This window comes from Mobula birostris, chromosome 6 (assembly GCF_030028105.1).
Source record: "Mobula birostris isolate sMobBir1 chromosome 6, sMobBir1.hap1, whole genome shotgun sequence".
Taxonomy (NCBI): domain Eukaryota; kingdom Metazoa; phylum Chordata; class Chondrichthyes; order Myliobatiformes; family Myliobatidae; genus Mobula; species Mobula birostris.
Window position 1 is genome coordinate 4,813,799 of NC_092375.1, and position 21,530 is coordinate 4,835,328.

A 21,530-nucleotide genomic window follows, 5' to 3' on the forward strand; every position below is an offset into this window, starting at 1 on the left:
TGTTGTTGGTGTTTAACACAGAGATTTTATTGGTTATTAACACCTGAAATATGTATTATGACTGGTACTTAAATACGTGAATGATGGGATTCAGAAGTGCACAACATTTCTATTAGATCAATATCTGTATCTAATCATTAATTTCTGTATAAAAATGGCATTGCTCTGTTCAGCCTTCAGAACTGTGTGGGTGACAGGGGCCAGGCTGTTCTCCTTGTGCCCAGGTATATGAAGTGTGATTGAGGAGCAAGTGAAAGTAGTACACCGCCAATAGCCTTGAAATTTGTCTCCTTACAGGCAGCCACAAAACAAGGAAACTCAATAGAACCCATTAAAAAAAAAAGACCGTCAAATACCCAAAGTGTGGAAAAGGAGCAAATCGTGCAAATAATAAAAAGTAAACAAATGATACTCAGAACTAAAGTTCATGAAAATGAGTTCACAGCCACGAAGCCAGTTCATCACTGCAGCTGGTCCAGGAGACCATTAGCAGGCCACAGCCTCAGTTCAGCAGAGAGATGAGTAAACCTCACCAAGTGACGAGCTGAACCCTTGCCTCCAGTCCTGCACCCCGACATTTTCATAGAAACATAGAAAATAGGTGCAGGAGTAGGCCATTCGGCCTTTCGAGCCTGCACCGCCATTTATTATGATCATGGCTGATCATCCAACTCAGAACCCCGCCCCAGCCTTCCCTCCATACCCCCTGACCCCCGTAGCCACAAGGGCCATATCTAACTCCCTCTTAAATATAGCCAATGAACTGGCCTCAACTGTTTCCTGTGGCAGAGAATTCCACAGATTCACCACTCTCTGTGTGAAGAAGTTTTTCCTAATCTCGGTCCTAAAAGGCTTCCCCTCTATCCTCAAACTGTGGCCCCTCGTTCTGGACTTCCCCAACATCGGGAACAATCTTCCTGCATCTAGCCTGTCCAATCCCTTTAGGATCTTATACGTTTCAATCAGATCCCCCCTCAATCTTCTAAATTCCAACGAGTACAAGCCCAGTTCATCCAGTTTTTCTTCATATGAAAGTCCTGCCATCCCAGGAATCAATCTGGTGAACCTTCTTTGTACTCCCTCTATGGCAAGGATGTCTTTCCTCAGATTAGGGGATCAAAACTGCACACAATACTCCAGGTGTGGTCTCACCAAGGCCTTGAACAACTGCAGTAGTACCTCCCTGCTCCTGTACTCGAATCCTCTCGCTATAAATGCCAGCATACCATTCGCCTTTTTCACCGCCTGCTGTACCTGCATGCCCACTTTCAATGACTGGTGTATAATGACACCCAGGTCTCGTTGCACCTCCCCTTTCCTAATCGGCCACCATTCAGATAATAATCTGTTTTCCTATTTTTGCCACCAAAGTGGATAACTGCACATTTTCAACCTGCTCCTACACTTAAATCGGCCAAACATCGACTCAATCCTTGCTCTCTGGCTGAGACTCTGTCACTTCAATTCAACCCCAAAACCCCTCCAGCAATGTCCAAGTATCAGCTTGTTCCTCACTCTTGGGCACAGGCTCTGCTACCTCGTTCTGGCTTGCAGCTGACTTTTTAAATCGAGCTCAATGTTTAAACTGGACAAACATCAGCTCGTTCCTCGCTCTTGGGCACAGGCTCTGCTACCTCGATTTGGCCTGCAGTTGACTTTTTAAATCTAGCTCAATGTTTAAATCGGACAAACATCAGCTCGTTCCTCGCCCACAGGCCCAGGCCCCACTTCGATTCGGCCTGTACCTGCCAAGCCCCAGCACTTTACCTTCAAAACTCTGGTTCTCCAAATCCTCCAGAGCACTGCAGAAATGCCAGGTCATACAGGTGATTCAAAGGCACAACTCCAAAAGGGAAGTAACAGACTATTCATTGTCCGTAAAAAAGTGATGCTTAGAGTATTTGCAAATGACAGGAATTCTGCAGATGCTGGAAATTCAAGCAACACACATCAAAGTTGCTGGTGAACGCAGCAGGCCAGGCAGCATCTCTAGGAAGAGGTACAGTCGACGTTTCGGGCCGAGACCCTTCGCTAGTCCTGATGAAGGGTCTCGGCTTGAAACGTCGACTGTACCTCTTCCTAGAGATGCTGCCTGGCCTGCTGCGTTCACCAGCAACTTTGATGTGTGTTATTAGAGTATTTGGTATTTTATTGTCGTCTTTGTGTCTCACCAGTGCCATTTTAAATGGTTAAAGACAGTTGTTAGAGTCCAGTTAATAAACGATGTTGACTCTTGTGTTGACTTTAACCTCTGATTGTTTTGTTGACAGATCGCGAATGGTTTAGTGCAGACAACAGGCTGGCCCAGTGTCGTGACCTGCATTGGTAACTGGTTTGGAAAGGGAAAGTAAGACACCATCTGATGATATTTCCGAGTTCTTCACATTGTGTTTTGCTTGGATGCCTCTGGTTGCATCATGTCTGGTCTGGAGAGGCCACCGCGCAGAATCAGAAAAAGCTGCAGAAAGTTGTAAACTCAGCCAGCTCCTTCCTGTACAGATGCCCCTCCAGTGTCCAGGATGTCTTCAAGGAGTGATGCCTCACGAAGGCACATCCATCATTACAGACCCCATCACCCAGGTTATGCCCTCTTCTCATTACTACCATTAGGGAGGAGGTACAGGAGCCTGAAGGCACATATTCGGTGATTCAGGAACAGCTTCTTTCCCTCTGCCATCAGATTTCTGAAAGGGCATTGAACCCATAAACGCTTCCTCACTAATTTTTCCCTTTCTTTTTGTACAACTTACATCTTTAATTTTTTAGTATATATACTTATATTTGTTGTTATTATTATGCTGCAAAATAACAAGTTTCACACCATATTCAGGTGATATTAAACCTGTAGTTCCTGTGCTTTCTGTGCATTTGACAGGCGAGGCTTGATAATGGGGATCTGGAATTCTCATACCTCTGTGGGGAACATCTTGGGCTCCCTGATAGCTGCACACTGGGTGTCCAGCAGCTGGGGGTTGTCCTTTGTGGTGCCAGGCGTCATTGTTGCTGCTATGGGAGTGGTCTGCTTCCTGTTCCTAATCGAACGTGAGTACTTGTATACGATTTTGGGGGTGACAAATGACAGTTAACTTAGAAAGATTAAGAAGACAGGCGCTTCAACCCACAATGTTTTGCTGACCTTTGACCCTACTCTCAGATCAAGCTAACATTACCCTCCTTTTGTATCGTCCATATGCCAATCTAAGAGTTTCTTAAATGTTCATAATGTATCTGCCTCTACCACTGCCTGCAGCAGCACATTCCATCCACTCACCACCCTCTATATGAAAAAACTTACCTCTGACATCTCCCCTATACTTTTGTCCAAACATCTTTAAATTATAAGACCATAAGATATAGGAAGAGAATGAGGCCACTTGGCCCATCGTGTCTGCTCCACCATTTCATCATGGCTGGTCCATTTCCCTCTCAGCCTCAATCGACTACCTTCTCCCCGTATCCCTTCACAGCCTGACCAATCAAGAATCTATCAACCTCTGCCATAAATATACATAAAATCTACAGCTGCCTGTGGCAGTGAATTCCACAGATTCACCACTCTCTGGCTAAAGAAATTCCTCCTCATCTCTGTTCTAAAAGAACAACCCTCTATTCTGAGGCTGTGTCCTTAGGTCTTAGACTCTCCCACAACAGGAAACATCCTCTCCACATCCACTCTATCAAGGCCTTTCACCATTCGATAAGTTTCAGTGAGGTCACCTCTTAATCTTCTGAATTCTAATGAATATGAGTCCAGAGCCATCAAACGCTCTTCATATGACAAGCGAAATATGGAATCATTTTCGTGAAACACCTTTGAACTCCCTCCAGTTTCAGGATGTCCTTTCCGAGATAAGGAGCTGAAAACTGATCACAATACTCCAAGTGAGGCCTCGCCAGTGCTTTATAAAGTCTCAACATTACATCCTTGCTTTTATATTCTAGTCCTCTTGAAATGAATGCTAACATTGCATTTACCTTCTTCACCACAGACTCAACCTGCAAATTAACCTTTAGGAAATCCTGCACAATAACTCCTAAGTCCCTTTGCACCTCAGTTTTTTTTGTATTTTCTCTCCATTTAGAAAGTAGTCAACCCTTTCATTTATTTTACCAAAGTGCATGACCATACACTTCCTGACACTGTATTCCATCTGCCATTTCTTTGCCCATTCTCCTAATCTGTGTAAGTCATTCTGTAGTGCCTGTCCTTCCTCAAAACTACCTGCCCCTCTAATGTCTACTATCAGCTTATCCACTGATGTCTGCTATACAGCTTATCCACTGATGTTTACTATAAGCCTACTGACTCTCACAGCTATCTGGACTATTCCTCTTCTCACCCTGTCTCTTGCAAAAATGCCATCCCCTTCTCGCAATTCCTCCGTCTCCGCCGCATCTGCTCTCAGGATAAGGCTTTTCATTCTAGGACGAGGGAGATGTCTTCCTTTTTTAAAGAAAGGGGCTTCCCTTCCTCCACTATCAACTCTGCTCTTAAACGCATCTCCCCCATTTCACGTACATCTGATCTCACTCCATCCTCCCGCCACCCCACTAGGAATAGGGTTCCCCTGGTCCTCACCTACCACCCCACCAGCCTCCGGGTCCAACATATTATTCTCCGTAACTTCCGCCACCTCCAACGGGATCCCACCACTAAGCACATCTTTCCCTTTCGACTTCTCTAACTTCCGCTAATGCCCTACCTCCCCCTCGTACCCCATCTGTTACTTATTTTTATACACACATTCTTTCTCTCATTCTCCTTTTTCTCCCTCTGTCCCTCTGAATATACCCCTTGCCCATCCTCTGGGTCCCCCCCCCCCCTTGTCTTTCTTCCCGGACCTCCTGTCCCATGATCCTTTCGTATCCCCTTTGCCAATCACCTGTCCAGCTCTTGGCTCCATCCCTCCCCCTCCTGTCTTCTCCTATCAATTTGGATCTCCCCCTCCCCCTCCAACTTTCAAATCCCTTACTCACTCTTCCTTCAGTTAGTCCTGACGAAGGGTCTCGGCCTGAAACGTCGACTGTACCTCTTCCTAGAGATGCTGCCTGGCCTGCTGCATTCACCAGCAACTTTTATGTGTGTTGCTTGAATTTCCAGCACCTGCAGAATTCCTGTTGTTTGCGCCTCTAATCTTTGTATTGTCTGCGAATTTTGCAACAAAGCCATCAATTTCATCCTCCAAATCATTGACATATAACATAAAAAAGAATCATCCCAACACAGATCCGTTTGGAACACCACTAGTCACTGGCAGCTAACCAAAAAAGGCTCCCTTTATTCCCACTCTTTGCCTCGGGCCAATCAGCCACTGCTTTATCCATGCTAGAATCTTTCCTGTAATACCATGGGCTCATAACTTGTTAAGCAGCCTCATGTGTGGCACCTTGTCAAAGACCTTTTGAAAATCCATGTACACTACATCAACTGATTCTCCTTTGTCTATTCTGCTTGTTTTTTCTTCAAAGAATTCCAACAGATTTGTCAGGCAAGATTTTCCTTTGAGGAAACCATGCTGGCTTTGGCCCATTTTATCATGTGCCTCCAATTACCCTGAGACCTCCTCCTTAACAATCAACTCCAATATCTTCCCAACTACTGAGGTCAGATTAACTATCTTTATAATTTCCTTTCTTCTGTCTCTCTCCCTTCTTGAAGAGAGGATTGACATTTGCAGTTTTTCCAGTTTTCTGGAACCATGCCAAACTCTACTGATTCTTGAAAGATCATCACTAATGCCTCCACAATCTCTTCAGCCACCTCCTTCAGAATCCTGGGGTGTATTCAATCTGCTCCAGGTGACTTACCTACCTTCAGACCTTTCAGTTTCCCAAGAACCTTCTCCCTTGTAATGGCACTTCACACACTTCATGACCCCTGACACCTGGAGCTTCCACCATACTGCTAGTGCCATACAGAGAAGACTGATGCAAAATACTCATTTAGTTCATCTGCCATTACTACCTCTGCACCATCACTTTCCAGCAGTCCAATATCTACTCTCGCCTCTCTTTTACACTTTATGTATCCGAAGAAACTTTTGTTATTCTCTTCAATATTATTAGCTAGTTTACTTTTGTATTCCATCTTTACCTTCTTAGTGACTTTTTTTTTAAGCTGTATATTATGCCTCCAGGGTGGAATTCCAGGGTGAAATTAGCCATTTCCACCCTGGGAAGTTTCTGTCTGTCCACTTGATCGATGCCTCTTATCATCTTGTATGCCTGTATCAGGTCACCTCTCACCCTCCTCCTCTCCAAAGAGAAAAACATTAGGTTGCTCAACTTCATAAGATATGCCCTCTAGTAAATTTCCTCTGTGCCCTTTCGAAAGTTTCCATATCCCTCCGGTAGTGAGACGACCAGAACTGAACGCGATACTCCAGTGTGGTTTAACCGGGGTTTATGGAGCTATAACATTACCTCACAGCTCTTGAACCCACTCCCATAATGAATGAAGGCCAACACATCACATGCTTTCCTCGCAACCCTATCAACTTCCATGGCAACTTGGCAGATGTACAGACATGGACCCCAAGATCTCTCTGTTCTTCCAAAGTGTCATGAACGCTGTATTCTGTCTTCAAATTTGTCCATCCAAAGTGAATCTTTTTCGGCATCCGTTAGTCTTGTGAGACCATGGATTTGCGCCTTGGAAGGTTTCCAGGGTGCAGGCCTGGGCAAGGTTGTATGGACGATCGGCGGTTGCCCATGCTGCAAGTCTCCGCTCTCCACGCCACCGGTGTTGTCCAAGGGAAGGGCACTAGGACCCATACAGCTTGGCGCCAGTGTTGTCACAGAGCAATGTGTGGTTAAGTGCCTTGCTCAAGGACACAACACGTTGCCTCAGCTGAGGCTCGAACTAGCGACCTTCAGATCACTAGGCTGACGCCTTAACCACTTGGCCACGCAAAGACACAAAGTGAATCACTTCACACTTTTCTCACTTGAACTCCATCTGCCACTTCTCAGTCCAGCTTTATTAAGTTTATAAAGAAAGTCTTCATCTGTTACACATGTATATCAAAAGGTACAATGAAAGGTGTTTGCATCAATGGCCAATACCTTTTGAGGTGCTGGGGGCAGTCTACACGAGTTGCTGTGCTTCTGGCACTGATGTGGCATGTTCACAAATACTAACTCTAATCTTTTGAAAGTGGGAGCAAACACGTGCAGTGACGGGGAGAGTGTACAAACTCTATACAGACAGTGGTGGGAATTGAACTCTGTTTGCCTGCACTGTAAAGTGTCACGCTAACCACCATGCTACCCTGCCTTGCCATGTCCAGGAATTTGAAACTATTCCAATAAAGTATCACATCTTCAATCCTGGTACAACTAATGATTTATTGTGCAAACCTTGAAATTCAGAAGTCTGTTTCTGCTCAGAATGTTAGTGAGATATTAATGGTGAGGCTCCCAGTGTGAGTTATTCTTGTACCAGGTTGGTCTATTTGATATCTAAGCTGTCATTTTTATTTAGATTCATCATTGTCATCAGGTGCCATGCCCAGTTTGAGCTTTGACTGCCCTGGCCCACACACTCCTGTTTCGGGTCAAGTGGATCAATTCATTGGTATTCATTTCCAGTTCTCTAGCTGCTGTCTCCATCATCATTTGTTTTTGTCTTCCTCTTGCTTTCTTCCCTTCAATCTTTCCCATAATTACCGTGCATTCCAACTCCTCTTTCCTAATCACATGTCCAATGAAGTTACGTTGCCTTTTCATGATCTCATACATTATTTTTCTTTTTGTGTTTGCTCTGTTCATGACATCCTCGTTAGATAGTCGTTTTGTCCATGAAATTCTTTGCATCCTCCTCCAAAACCACATCTCTGCTGCTTCAATTCGTTTCCTCATGTTACTAGATATTGTCCAACATTCTGAGCCATATAACATAACTGGATAAACATAACATTTCAGTACTCTGAGGCGGGTTGTCATGCCTAGTTTAGTATTGGTCGGTATACTCTTCATTCTCGTAAAGGTGTCTTTTGCCATCCCTATTCTTCTTTTGATGTCCACGTCGCATCTGCCATCTGATGTCACCCAGCTTCCTAAGTAGCAAAAGTTCTGTACTTGTTTTATGTCTTCCCCGTTTATTCTCAGCCTGCAGATAGGATTCTCCTTCTTTTTGGATATCACCATACATTCTGCCTTGTTGCAAATTGATAGACCTATTTTTGCACTTTCTTCAACAACTATATCAATTGAGTTTTGTATTTCTTCCTCCGTACTTGCAATTAACAGTGTCATCTGCATATCTGAAATTATTGATGTTTTCACCGCCAACTTTGATTCCCAAGATGTCTCTTATTTTTTGTAATATTGTTTCACTGTACACATTAAATAAATCAGAGCGGGTCAGAGCGGCCCTGGGAGCAATGAATGACTGAGGGGTAACTCCACTTTCCCTAAAGCTCTGAAAGTCCCCAGTCAGAGCCTCATCACCGGTTGCAGTTTCGAGTCATACCCAGGACCATTATTTAGACTATAGCACAGTAACAGGCCCTTCTGGACCAATGAACCTGCACTGCCCAGTTACACCCATGTGACCAATTAACATCCTAACCCTGACCTGTACGTCTTTGGAATGTGCGAGGAAGCTGGAGCACCCAGAGGAAACCCACAAGGTCACAGGGTTACTACACAGTCCATGCACAAATGCCTGTTTAGTTGGTGTGACAGATATTTACTGACCTTCTGCAAACTCCTTACAGACAGCGGAGGGAATTGAACCTGGATCACTGGCACTCTAAACGCTATGCTACTGTGCCCTGAGCCTTTGAAAGTACAGGTTTGGGGCCGGAAATGTTTTGGATTTCTGATTTTGGAATATTTGAATTTATATAATGAGGTACTTGGGGATGGGACCCAAGTCTAAGCATGAAATCTGTTTACATCACATATACATCTCATACATATACTGTGAAGGAAGTTTTATGCCAAATTTTAAATATTTTTTCTGCATGAGACAGTAAGGTGTACATTGAACCATCAGAAAGGTAAGCTATCACTAGCTCGGTCACCTACATGGACAGTCAGGACAGTCAGCGACTGTTTGGCATTACCATCATTTCTCACTCTGAATTTATGTGCTACTGTTTAGCAGAATTGTCTTTCGTGTGCAGAAACCTACACAATGCCTGGGAAACTCCCTCGCACTATGTGGAATTTTCCATTTCTGGGGTCAAGTCAGCGCTCAAAAAGCTTCTGATTTCAGAGAATTTGGATTTTTGGGAAAGGGGCACTCTACCTGCACTATTCAGAACCAATTGTTACAAACATTAACAGATAGAATGGTGCTGATCTCCAACTCAGGAACTACTATGGAAACTAACAGAACCAGGCTTCCAAAGCAAAATTGGATGGGTAGTGAAACTCCTCTACACTGTCCCATCTCACACTCCCAGGGCAGGGACAGTTAGATACAGAGTGAAGCTCCCTCGACACTGTCCCATCACACACTGCCAGGGCAGGGACAGTTAGATACAGAGTGAAGCTCCCTCTACACTGTCCCATCACACACTCCCAGGGCAGGGACAGTTAGATACAGAGTGAAGCTCCCTCGACACTGTCCCATCACACACTGCCAGGGCAGGGACAGTTAGATACAGAGTGAAGCTCCCTCTACACTGTCCCATCATGCACTCCCTGGGCAGGAATAGCATGAGTTAGATGCAGAGTAAAGTTCACTGTGATATTTGTGCATGATTTGTAGAGGGAGTGCAGGAATAATCATTGTGCTGCAAACCCCATGTCCTCACAGTTACTCTTTCCTACAGATCCACGTGATGTGAAGTGTGCTGTGGTCCGAGCCCGAGTGAGTATTTCTGAATATTGATGTATGACAGAAGCCTGAATAAAACAGTCTTTATTCTGTAGGTTCATGCACAGACGCCTGTTTAGTTGGTGGGACAGATATATACTGAATGTGGAATAAAAACACCCCTGAATTTGGCAGATTCTTTCCAGGGCTGTGTTCTGTAATTTTCCCAATTCCCATCCAAAAGCATTCTGTGCAGACATCACAACTTGTAATTACCCCTGTGAAATTGGAATGAGAGTGATACAGTTGTATTGAAATATGGAGCCATAGAGTTCTACAGGACAGTAACATGCCCTTTGGCTCATCTAGCCCATGCTGAATTAATCCCATCAATCTGTACCCGGGCCACAGCCCTCCATTCCCCTCCTCTCCAATATTCTCTTAATTATTGAAATCAAACCTGAATTCATCACTTCCACTCATAACTTGTTCCAACACTCTGAGCGATAGAGTTCCCCCTCATGTTCTCCTTAAACATTTCACCTTTCACCCTGTAGTTCTAGTCTCACCCAGCCTCTGTGGAAAAAGCTTATCCAAATCCCTCATAAATTTGAACACCTTTATCAAATCTTCCCTCACTCTCCTAGTCTATTCATATAGTCCTGATGATCTGCACTACTTCAGCGAAGGTCACTAACTACTGATTCTCTCAAGCTGTTGGTTTTGCTGAGCGGTTGTACTGGAGTTAGTTGATTATTGTTATATGTACTGAAGTGCAGCCATACGGATCATTTCCTAATGTACGTGCATCGAGGTTTTACCAAGGGAATCAATGCCAAAATGTAGAATACGGTGCTGCAGTCCCAGATGAAGTGTAGAGCAGGTAGACAGTAAGATGCAGTGACCTCCCATTTCAATTCAACTTCCCATTCCCTTTCTGACATCTCTGTTCATGGCCTCCTCTACTGCCATGGTGATTCCAAAGTCAGGTTGGAGGAACGTCATCCCCTATTCCGTCTGGGTAGTCTCCAACCTGATGGTATGAACATTTCTTTCTCTAACTTCTAGTTATTTCTTCTCCCTCTCTCCTCTCTTTTTCATTCCCCATTCTCATTCCACTCTTCCTTTCTCTTCTCTTCACATCCCCATCACCACCCTCTGGTCCCTCTTCTCCCATGATCCACTCTTCTCTCCTATCAGGTTCTTTCTTCAGCTCTTTACCTCTTCCACCTATCAGCTTCCAGCTTCTTATTTCATCCCCCTTCCCAACCCACCCATCTTCCCCCTCACCTGGCCTCCCCTATCACCTGCCAGCTCATACTGTATGCCTTCCCGTCCCCACCTCCTTATTCTGGCTTCCTTCCCTTCCCTTTCCAGTCCTGCCCAAAACACCGACTGTTTATTCCCCTCCATAGATGCTGCCTGACCTGCTGAGTTCCTCCGGTATTTTGTGTGTGTTCTGGATTTCCAACGTCTGCAGAAGCTCTGTGTTAAGGAGGTTACGTTACGCTGTATAAAACTTTGGTCACATCTCTAGGAGTATTGTGTACAGTTCTGATCAGCCCACTACAGGAAGGATATGGAGGCTATGGAGAAAGTGCAAAGGAGATGCTACCTGGATTAGAGATGCATCCTAGACCTGGTCCACCAACACCAGACACCTTGGGGTGCTGGAAAGTAGCATCAATACCTTTGTGAGGCATCACCTTTTGAAGACAGGGATGTTTTATGAGAGAATGTCTGGTGTGAAGGAGTCCTTAATGACATTGGTTGCACTATCCTCCATGTTTGCTGAAGGGGAAGTAATACAGAACAAAACTCAGGAATAGGCCCTTCGGCCCATCATGTCTGTGCTGAATCAGTGTCCTCTTTCTGGCCTCTGCACGGACCCCCTAGTTGCACTCATTCAGCTCCGTGGGAAGACCATGTACAGTACTATGCAGAAGTCTAAGTCACATATATATAGCTAGTATGCCTGAGACTTTTGGACAATACTTTAGTAATTTTATGTATTGTTCTGCACTGCTGCTGCTGCAAAAAAACTAATTTCATGACATATGTGAGTGATGATAAGCCTGATTCTGATATGTGTCTGTATGAGACAGAGTGGGAAGGGGCAGGGAAAGGGGAATCATGGTTGGGAAAAGGGGAAGGGAGAGGGGAGGGAGCAGGAAGCATCAGAGGGACATACTGTAATGAGTAATAAACTAATTGTTTGGAATCAAACGACCTTGCCTGTCCCTGGCATCTCTTTTCTGCCACCTGTCCCACACCCCTCCTGTGGGGCTCCATCTTTGCCATTCCCAATGCACTTTGCTCCTGTCAGATTTACAAACTCACTCTCTGCTCCACTTTGACAAGTACAGTACTGTGCAAAAATCCAAGGTACCCTCATAATATATGTGTAGCTAAGACGTTTGCACAGTACAGTACTGTATATTGGTTCGCTATTCTGATGTGAATGGAGGCACAGTGGAACACTTTGTTTAGCCTCCATCCAGACAGATCATTTCATTACCACTGTGTACGGTGCTAGTACAGGAGAAAAACATAACAGGGTGCAGAATAGAGTGTTACAGGTACCGAGAAAGTGCAGTGCAGCCAGACAATAAGGTGCAAGGTAGATTGTGAGGCCAAGAGTCCATCATATTGTACAAGGAGATAGTTCAATAGTCTGACAACAGTGGGCTAGAAGCTGTCCTTTAGCCTTGCGGTATGTGCTTTCAGAGTTTTGTATCTTTGCCTGATGGGACAGCTGAGAAGAGAATCAGAATCAGGTTTATTATCACTGGCATATATTGTGAAATGTGTTGTTTTGTGGCAGCAAATATTGCAACATATAATTTGTAAAAATGCTGTAAATTACTGTAAGAACTATTGGAAGAAGAAGAAGAAAGCCCTTAACTCTGAGTGGAATCATCGGGACGCTGTCATGACGGCATGTTTTTAGCAGGCTTTCTTATTTTTACGAAGCCGAGTTGCTAGCTCAATGCTCAAGCCAACATGGATGGAAAGCATGCAAGGGAGCCGGCTGGATTCGAACTCAGGAGCCTTCGCTCCGAAGTCCGGCGCTGATGCTACTACGCCACCAGCTGGCAAATAAATATTAGAATTAAATTAAATAAGTATTGCAAAAAGACAAAAAATCCCCAAAAAAATACCAAGAAAGTGGTCATGGGTTCATTGTCCATTCAGAATTCTGATGCCAGACGAGAAGAAGCTGTTCCTGAAATGTTGAGTGTGTGTCTTCAGGCTCCTTCCCCTCCTTCGTGATGGTTGCAATGAGAAGAGGGAACGTCCTGGGTGATGAGGTCCTTAATGATGGATGCTGCCTTTGTGAGGCATCACCTTTTGAAGATAAGAATGTCTTATGAGAGAGAGTCGAGGGTGAGGGAGTCCTTAATAATATTGGTTGCACTCCTGGGACAGCAGGAAATATAGACAGAATTGCAGGAGGAAAGACTGGTTTGTGTAATAGACTGGGTGGTGTTGACAACTCTGCAATGTTGTGTGGTCTTAGGCTGAGCAGTTGCCACACCTGGCTGTGAATCATCAGGATAGAATGTTCTCTGTAAAAATTGATGAGCCTCACGTGGCCACTTTAGGGGAGGAGAAGTGCAGATACGTAATTTGAGGCTGAATACCTGTGGTTGGTTTTGAACTGTGGGTGTCCCCTCTCACTATTTCAGGAGTGATGTCTTTCTATCTCTTGTGAGGGAGAGAGAGAGAGAGAGCAAGCCCTCAGAGACCATGATCTAGAGTCCATCAGAAACTATTGGAATGGACAGCAGTTTTAGAATCACTCTGGATCAGGGTTTCTCGGGGCTTTGGTGTTGCTTGCATGGTGGGTGGTGGGGGGTTGATGTTTTTGCTGGACCATGAGTTATAGGAGCAGCGATCCATCGAGTCTGATTTCCATCATGGCTGATTTATTGTCTCCATTGTCCTGCCTTCTCCCTGTAACTATTGACATCTTGACTAATCAAGAACCTGTCAACCTTCACTTTAAATATACCCAATGATTTGGCCTCCACAACCATCTGTGACAATAAATTCCACTGATTCACTATCCTCTGGCTTAAGAAATACGTCCTCTCTCTGTTCTAAATGGGCATCCCTATGGTGCCCTCTGGTCCTTGAGTCCCCCACTATAGGAAACACCCTCTCCGCATCCACTCTATCTAGGCCTTTCAATATTCAGTAGGTTTGAATGAGGTTCCCCCCTGCATTCTTCTAAACTCCAGCTAGTACAGGCCCATAGCTGTCAAACACTACTCATACGTTAATCCTGTCAAGTGAGTTAACCCATGAAGTTTTACCGTGACAGAAAAAATGCAATGCAGGCAGACAATAAGGTGCAGGCTCATAGTGAGATAGATTGTGAGATCAAGTGTTCATCTTTATCATACAAGAGGTTAGTTCAATAGTCTTAAAACTGGTGTGATAGAAGTTGCTCTTGATTCTGGTGGGATGTATTTTCAGGCTGTTCTACCTTCTGCCTGAATGGAGAGGGGGAAGAGAGAACATCCCTGGTGGGTACATTATTTGATTATACTGGCTATATTACTGAGACAGACTCCATGGAGGGAAGGCTCATTTCAAGTTCAAGTTTATCATTCAACCATATACATGTATACCACTAAATGTAACAACCTTCCTCCCTGCCAAGGTGCACAGACAGTGTACAGTATATATAACTCACACAACACATAAAAGGCCAAATGGCAGCCTCCAGTGTCACAACGCCTAAATAACACACACGGTAGGTAACAAGTCCAAAGGAGGTGCATCCATGTGAATCGTCTAATACAGTGGGTTCTGGTTCATTGGACAATTGGTTAATTAGGGCAGCCATTTATTTGGGACAACTCTTAAAGAACAAAAAATAGCCGGGATTCCCTTTGTTTATCGAGGACAACATGCCCCTTAATTGGGACAGACTGTTGCTGAACAGTTTCTAATTGGCATCAATCACATGCATTTATGTGGTCGTTAGAAACCACACCACGCTTAGAACGCACGGTTGTTAAATTGCGCCATTTGCACATAGAAACATAGAAACATAGAAAATAGGTGCAGGAGTAGGCCATTCGGCCCTTCGAGCCTGCACCGCCATTTATTATGATCATGGCTGATCATCCAACTCAGAACACCACCCCAGCCTTCCCTCCATACCCCCTGATCCCCGTAGCCACAAGGGCCATATCTAACTCCCTCTTAAATAGAGCCAATGAACTGGCCTCAACTGTTTCCTGTGGCAGAGAATTCCACAGATTCACCACTCTCTGTGTGAAGAAGTTTTTCCTAATCTCAGTCCTAAAAGGCTTCCCCTCTATCCTCAAACTGTGACCCCTCGTTCTGGACTTCCCCAACATCCGGAACAATCTTCCTGCATCTAGCCTGTCCAATCCCTTTAGGATCTTATACGTTTCAATCAGATCCCCCCTCAATCTTCTAAATTCCAACGAATACAAGCCCAGTTCATCCAGTCTTTCTTCATATGAAAGTCTTGCCATCCCAGGAATCAATCTGGTGAACCTTCTCTGTACTCCCTCTATGGCAAGGATGTCTTTCCTCAGATTAGGGGACCAAAACTGCACACAATACTCCAGGTGTGGTCTCACCAAGGCCTTGTACAACTGCAGTAGTACCTCCCTGCTCCTGTACTCGAATCCTCTCGCTATAAATGCCAGCATACCATTCGCCTTTTTCACCGCCTGCTGTACCTGCATGCCCACTTTCAATGACTGGTGTATAATGACACCCAGGTCTCGTTGCACCTCCTCTTTTCCTAATCGGCCACCATTCAGATAATAATCTGTTTTCCTATTTTTGCCACCAAAGTGGATAACTTCACATTTATCCACATTAAATTGCATCTGCCATGAATTTGCCCACTCACCCAACCTATCTAAGTCACCCTGCATCCTCTTAGCATCCTCCTCACAGCTAACACTGCCACCCAGCTTCGTGTCATCCGCAAACTTGGAGATGCTGCATTTAATTCCCTCATCCAAGTCATTAATATATATTGTAAACAACTGGGGTCCCAGCACTGAGCCTTGCGGTACCCCACTAGTCACCGCCTGCCATTCTGAAAAGGTCCCGTTTATTCCCACTCTTTGCTTCCTGTCTGCTAACCAACTCTCCACCCACACCAATACCTTACCCCCAATACCGTGTGCTTTAAGTTTGCACACTAATCTCCTGTGTGGGACCTTGTCAAAAGCCTTCTGAAATTCCTTTCACAAATCCATGCTGACTTTGTCCGATCATTTCACCACTTTCCAAATGTGCTGTTATCACATCCTTGATAACTGACTCCAGCAGTTTCCCCACCACCGACGTTAGGCTAACCGGTCTATAATTCCCCGGTTTCTCTCTCCCTCATTTTTTAAAAAGTGGAGTTACATTAGCCACCCTCCAATCCTCAGGAACTAGTCCAGAATCTAACGAGTTTTGAAAAATTATCACTAATGCATCTACTATTTCTTGGGCTACTTCCTTAAGCACCCTGGGATGCAGACCATCTGGCCCTGGGGATTTATCTGCCTTCAATCCCTTCAATTTACCTAACACCACTTCCCTACTAACATGTATTTCGCTCAGTTCCTCCATCTCACTGGACCCTCTGTCCCCTACTATTTCTGGAAGATTATTTATGTCCTCCTTAGTGAAGACAGAACCAAAATAATTATTCAATTGGTCTGCCATGTCCTTGCTCCCCATAATCAACCCACCTGTTTCTGCCTGCAGGGGACCTACATTTGTCTTTACCAGTCTTTTCCTTTTTACATATCTATAAAAGCTTTTACAGTCCGTTTTTATATTGCCTGCCAATTTCCTCTCATAATCTTTTTTCCAAGTGTTTGGTTCAAAAGGCACTGATTCAAAAAGCAGTGATTTTTGATAATGCTGTGCTGGGAACTTTTATGGTTGGATTTTGTCCCTACTTCCTGCAGGAAGGCAATGAATGTGGTCTATTATCTGCACTGATTTTGTTTGTTTACAGTCAGTCAAAAAAAGACAGCAATGTACACTAGAAGAATTCCTCCGAGATTAACTATTAGGAACTACAGTTGTATACTACTGTATTCTAATTGGTTTTATATTTCACCTAAATACATAAATTGTTCCACAGTTAAACGGTATTTTGTCTTTTAAAAACCTTTTTAACTATTTCCATGAAACTTCAGCTAGTTGGGGCAGCTGCTTACTTGGGCCAAAATGTGTTGGTCCCAATGTGTCTAGATTAAATGGAATCCACTGTATTTGGATTGCTGTATCTTTGATTGTTAAATCAAGGTATTGAGTACGGGACCTCAGATATTATGTTGAAGTTGTATAAGATGTTTTTGAGGCCTAATTTGGAGTGCCGTTTGCGGTTTTGGTCACCTACCTATAGGAAAGATGTGAATAAAGTTGAAAGAGTAGAGAGAAAATTTACAAGGATGCTGCTGGGTTTGGAGGACCTTTTAGTCCTTAGAACTTAGAAGATTGAGAGGAGATTTGATAAAGGTATATAAAATTATGAGGGGTATGCAAGCAGGCATTTCCCATTGAGGCTGGGTGGGACTACAGCCAGAGGCCATGGGTTAAGTGTGAAAGGCGAGAAGTTTAAGGGGAACGTGAGGGGTAACTTTACTCAGAGAGTCATGAGAGTGTGGAACAAGCTGCTGGCACAAATGGTGCATGTGAGCTTGGTTTCAACATTTAAGGGAAGTTTGGAAAGGTACATAGATAGTAGGTGTAGGGAGGGAGGGCTACGGTTCCCATGCAGGTTGATGGGGGTAGGCAGTTTAAATGGTTTTGGCATGAACTAGATGGGCTGAAGGGCCCATTTCTGTACTGTACTTCTCTATGACTCTATTAAGATTGCTGGATATTAATATTTTTCTTCTGTTCACAGAAGCCGTCCAAGTCACTGAATGGGTGGGACACATTTAAACACAAGTGCAAAGCTTACCAACAACAAAAAAGCAACTCATTTATGGTAAGTAAATGTGCCGGGAGCTTGTGTTTACTCACAGCTTTCTACCTGTGCAGGGCGAGTGTGTGTCTCACTGGTGTGGTATACAAAGCAAGGTAAAAAGGCAGAATCAGAATCAAGTTTATCATCACTGGCATGTGACGTGAAATTTGTTAACTTAGCAGCAGCAGTTCAATGCAATACATAATCTAGCAGAGAAAATAAAATAAAATAATAATAAATAAGCAAATCAATTACAGTACACATATATTGAATAGATTAAAAATTGTGGAAAAAACAGAAATACTGTATTAAAATACAGTATGACCATGTTCTTGTACAGCTAGCAACTGGGCATACAGAGATTCAAAATTCAAGATTGTCGTTCTTCAAAGTTCAAAAGTTCAAAGTAGATTTATTATCAAAGTTTGTATGCCATAAGAGCATAAGATAGAGGAGCAGAACTAGGCCATTCGATCCAGCGAGTCTGCTCCGCCATTTTATCATGGCTGATCAATTTTCCCTCTCAGCCCCTTGAGATTTGTCTTCTTGCAGACAGCCACAAAACAAAGAAGCACCGTAGAACCTGTTTAATGAACACCCCCACACAAGACCATCAGATGTGCAAAAAAGGAACAAATTGTGCAAACAGCAAAAAGTGAACAAGTAGCACACAAAACATCAAACAACAAACCATAGATTCGTCAGAACTGAGTCCACAGCTGTGAGCTGCCAAGGCAAGTGAAGCCAGTTCAGTACACAAGTGTAAAGGAGAAAAAAATGATTGTTACTCAGGATCCGATACAGCACAAAAAAACACAACAAACAGAAACACAAAACCAGAAGAACACAAAAAAAATAAATATAACATTATATTTCGGTTTAAGATGGTGCTGGTGAAGTTCAACCTTGACTTGCTGGCAGCAAACACAGCTACTAATTAATTTATTGATCACACTTTCTCTCGAAGATGATCATTGCAATCAATAGCCTTTAACTTCCCTTTCGGAGTTGATCTCCCTGTCATTTTTGTGGTGTGAATTGAAGTCTTGAAGTTGCAGGGTGGTTGTGGTGTGGTATGTACGGGCTGAATTGAGGTGGCAGGGCCCAGACCTGAGAGTGGGGAACAAGCCAATGCTTGACCATTGCTGGAGTGGATAGAGACAATTTGAAGCAGTAGAATTAAAGTGCGGTAGAGTTGAAGCAACTGGGCCCAGGCCTGAGAGCAAGGAACGAGCTAATGTTTGGGCTGAATTAAGCACCTGGCCAGATTGGAACGGTCAGTGTGTTGAAGCTGGAGGAGGGGGTGGGCTCTCACTGCTTGGCAAGGCTTACTCGTCTCTGTACTGAACTGAGACTTTGCCCTGCAACTAACAGGCCCCTGGATCAGCTGGGACTGGCTTCGTGACTGTGAACTCACTTCCGTGAACTTCAGTTCTCAATGTTATTTGCTTACTTTTATTGTTTGCACAATTTTTTTCCCCCCTGTACATTGAGTATTTGACAGTCTTTTTAAAATGGGTTCTATTAGATTTCTTTGTTTTGTGGCTGCCTATAAGGAGGCGAATCTCAAGGTTGTGTATAGTTTATATACTTTGATAATCAGTTAACTTTGAGAGCTTGTGTACATCCACCAGACAGATCGTGAGTTTGTATAGTGACACAAGTGTACCTGTACATAAGGTGACCCTGATGGGAACTGATAAAGTAGTGGTGGTTAGAGGTGCGGAGGGATAGGTTAGTGGGTGGAAGTGTTGGTCAGCCTTACTGCTGATTTTGAGTCTGGTGGTCCTAGAATGAATGCTGTTCCCAAGGATGGGAGTGGGACAAACAGCCCATGAGCAGGGTGGGTGGGACCCTTCACGATATTGCTGGCTCTTTTCCGGCATGTTTCTGTATGTATGTCCTTGATGGTGGGTTGTCCGGAGCCGGTGATGCATTGGGCAGTTTTAACTTCCTGTTGTAGAGCTTTCCTGTCTGCCGTGGTGCTGTTTCTGTGCCACACAGTGCTGCAGCATGTTCGGATGCTCTGTACTGCATTTCTGGAGAAGGTCATGAGTGTAGAAATACATAGATCAGCACACCAAGAGGCTGTCGAAGGTGCAATCAAGGACCAGCTTTATTCACCATATACACTCAGTGGTCACTTTATTCTGTACACATGCTCGCTAACGCAAATATTTAATCAGCCAATTATGTGGCAGCAACTTGATGTTTAAAAGCGTGCAGACATGGTCAAGAGGTTCAGTTGTTGTACAGACCGAACATCAGAATGTGGAAGAAATGTGATCTAAGTGACTTTGACCATGGAAGGATTGTTGGTGCCAGATGGGGTGGTTTGTGGATCTCAGAACCTGCTGATCTCCTGGGGTTTTTTATGTATAACAGTCTCTAGAGTTTACAGAGAATGGTGCAAAAATCAATAAAATATCCAGTGAGTAGAACAAAGCATCCTGTGGGCAAAACGCCTCGTTAACGAGAGAGGTCAGAGGAGAATGGGTCAGCCTCACAGGAAGGTGTCAGTAACTCAAATAACCACATGTTACATGTTTGAACACACAGCAAGTTCAACCTGGAAGTGGGTGGGCGACAGCAGCAGAAGACCACGAACATACACTCAGTGGCTACTTTATTAGGTACAGGCGGTTAATAATAAGGTGGCTACTGAGAGTCTATTTAATGTATTAGAAATTTGCTGTGGTGTGCTGATGTGACATGTAACAAAAACCAACATTCAACAATTATAACTAATAAGTTTTGTACTGCCAGTCTCCACACTCACAGTTATGCCTCCTAACTTGATGACAATAACTGCCATCCATATAGCACCTTCACCCACTAAAGTAGCCTGAGGAACTTCTAAAGTGATAACCAAAGCAGAATTAACATCGTTACAGAAGGAAATATCATAACTGATGACCAGAGGAATAGATTTTAATGATTACCAGAATCTGATGTATTATTTGGGATGGTAGCGTCATGGCTAGCATAGTGCTATTATGGAGTCAGCGATGCCGGTTCAATTCCCACTGCTGTCTGTAAGGAGCTTGTACATTCTCCCCTGTGATTGCGTGGGTTTCCTCCCACATTCCAAAAACGTACCAGGTAGTAGGTTAGTCATAGTCATACTTTATTGATCCCGGGGGAAATTAGTTTTCGTTGCAGTTGCACCATAAATAATTAAATAGTAATAAAACCATAAATAGTGTTAATAGGTCATTGTAAATTGTCCTGTGATTAGGCTAGGATTAAAATTGTGGGTTGCTGGGTGGTGTGTCTCATTTGTTCCACTCTGTATCTCTGAATAGAAAATAAAATTATCATTGACATATCTCATGAAATTCGTTGTTTTCTTCTTTCAGTACCTTCTGTTATTTTTGGATATTCTATAGTATTTTGAAAAATGCTCACATTTAAAAATAAATATTGAAAATAGGACCCTGAGGAGGAATGCTTTCTAAAGGAGAGTGATGTGAAGATTTCGGCCAAGGCCAATGGTCTAGTGAACAGTCACGTTGTTGCAGTCAGCGGCGAGAGAAGCACTTCACCTACAGCCATCAGCTTCCTCGGAGCCTTGCAGATCCCTGTAAGTGTTTTAGAATTAAATACAAACCCATGCATTTCTTGTCAAAACCTTCGTGATCTTTATCCTGTCACAGTGTTGGCTCACTGTGCATAATTCTCTGCCACCCTGGTGAATTAGAAAGCAGAAAAGTCAGCCTAGTTAAAAATTTCACCTACCCTGACGTTCTCCCTTCTGCCCTCTCCCAGGACCATTGGGTAGAAGATACA

The 21,530-nt window shown here is 43.9% G+C and overlaps 1 protein-coding gene across 1 annotated transcript in view; it reads left to right on the forward strand.

The window, feature by feature from the left end:
* LOC140198796 (glucose-6-phosphate exchanger SLC37A1-like) overlaps positions 1 to 21,530 on the forward strand; it is a 148,950-nt gene that overhangs the window by 52,675 nt on the left and 74,745 nt on the right. The window contains exons 7-11 of the mRNA XM_072259832.1: positions 2,271 to 2,347; positions 2,876 to 3,042; positions 9,786 to 9,823; positions 17,679 to 17,762; positions 21,175 to 21,324. Of these exons, the coding sequence (XP_072115933.1) occupies positions 2,271 to 2,347; positions 2,876 to 3,042; positions 9,786 to 9,823; positions 17,679 to 17,762; positions 21,175 to 21,324 (516 nt within the window). The remainder of the gene's footprint in view (positions 1 to 2,270; positions 2,348 to 2,875; positions 3,043 to 9,785; positions 9,824 to 17,678; positions 17,763 to 21,174; positions 21,325 to 21,530) is intronic.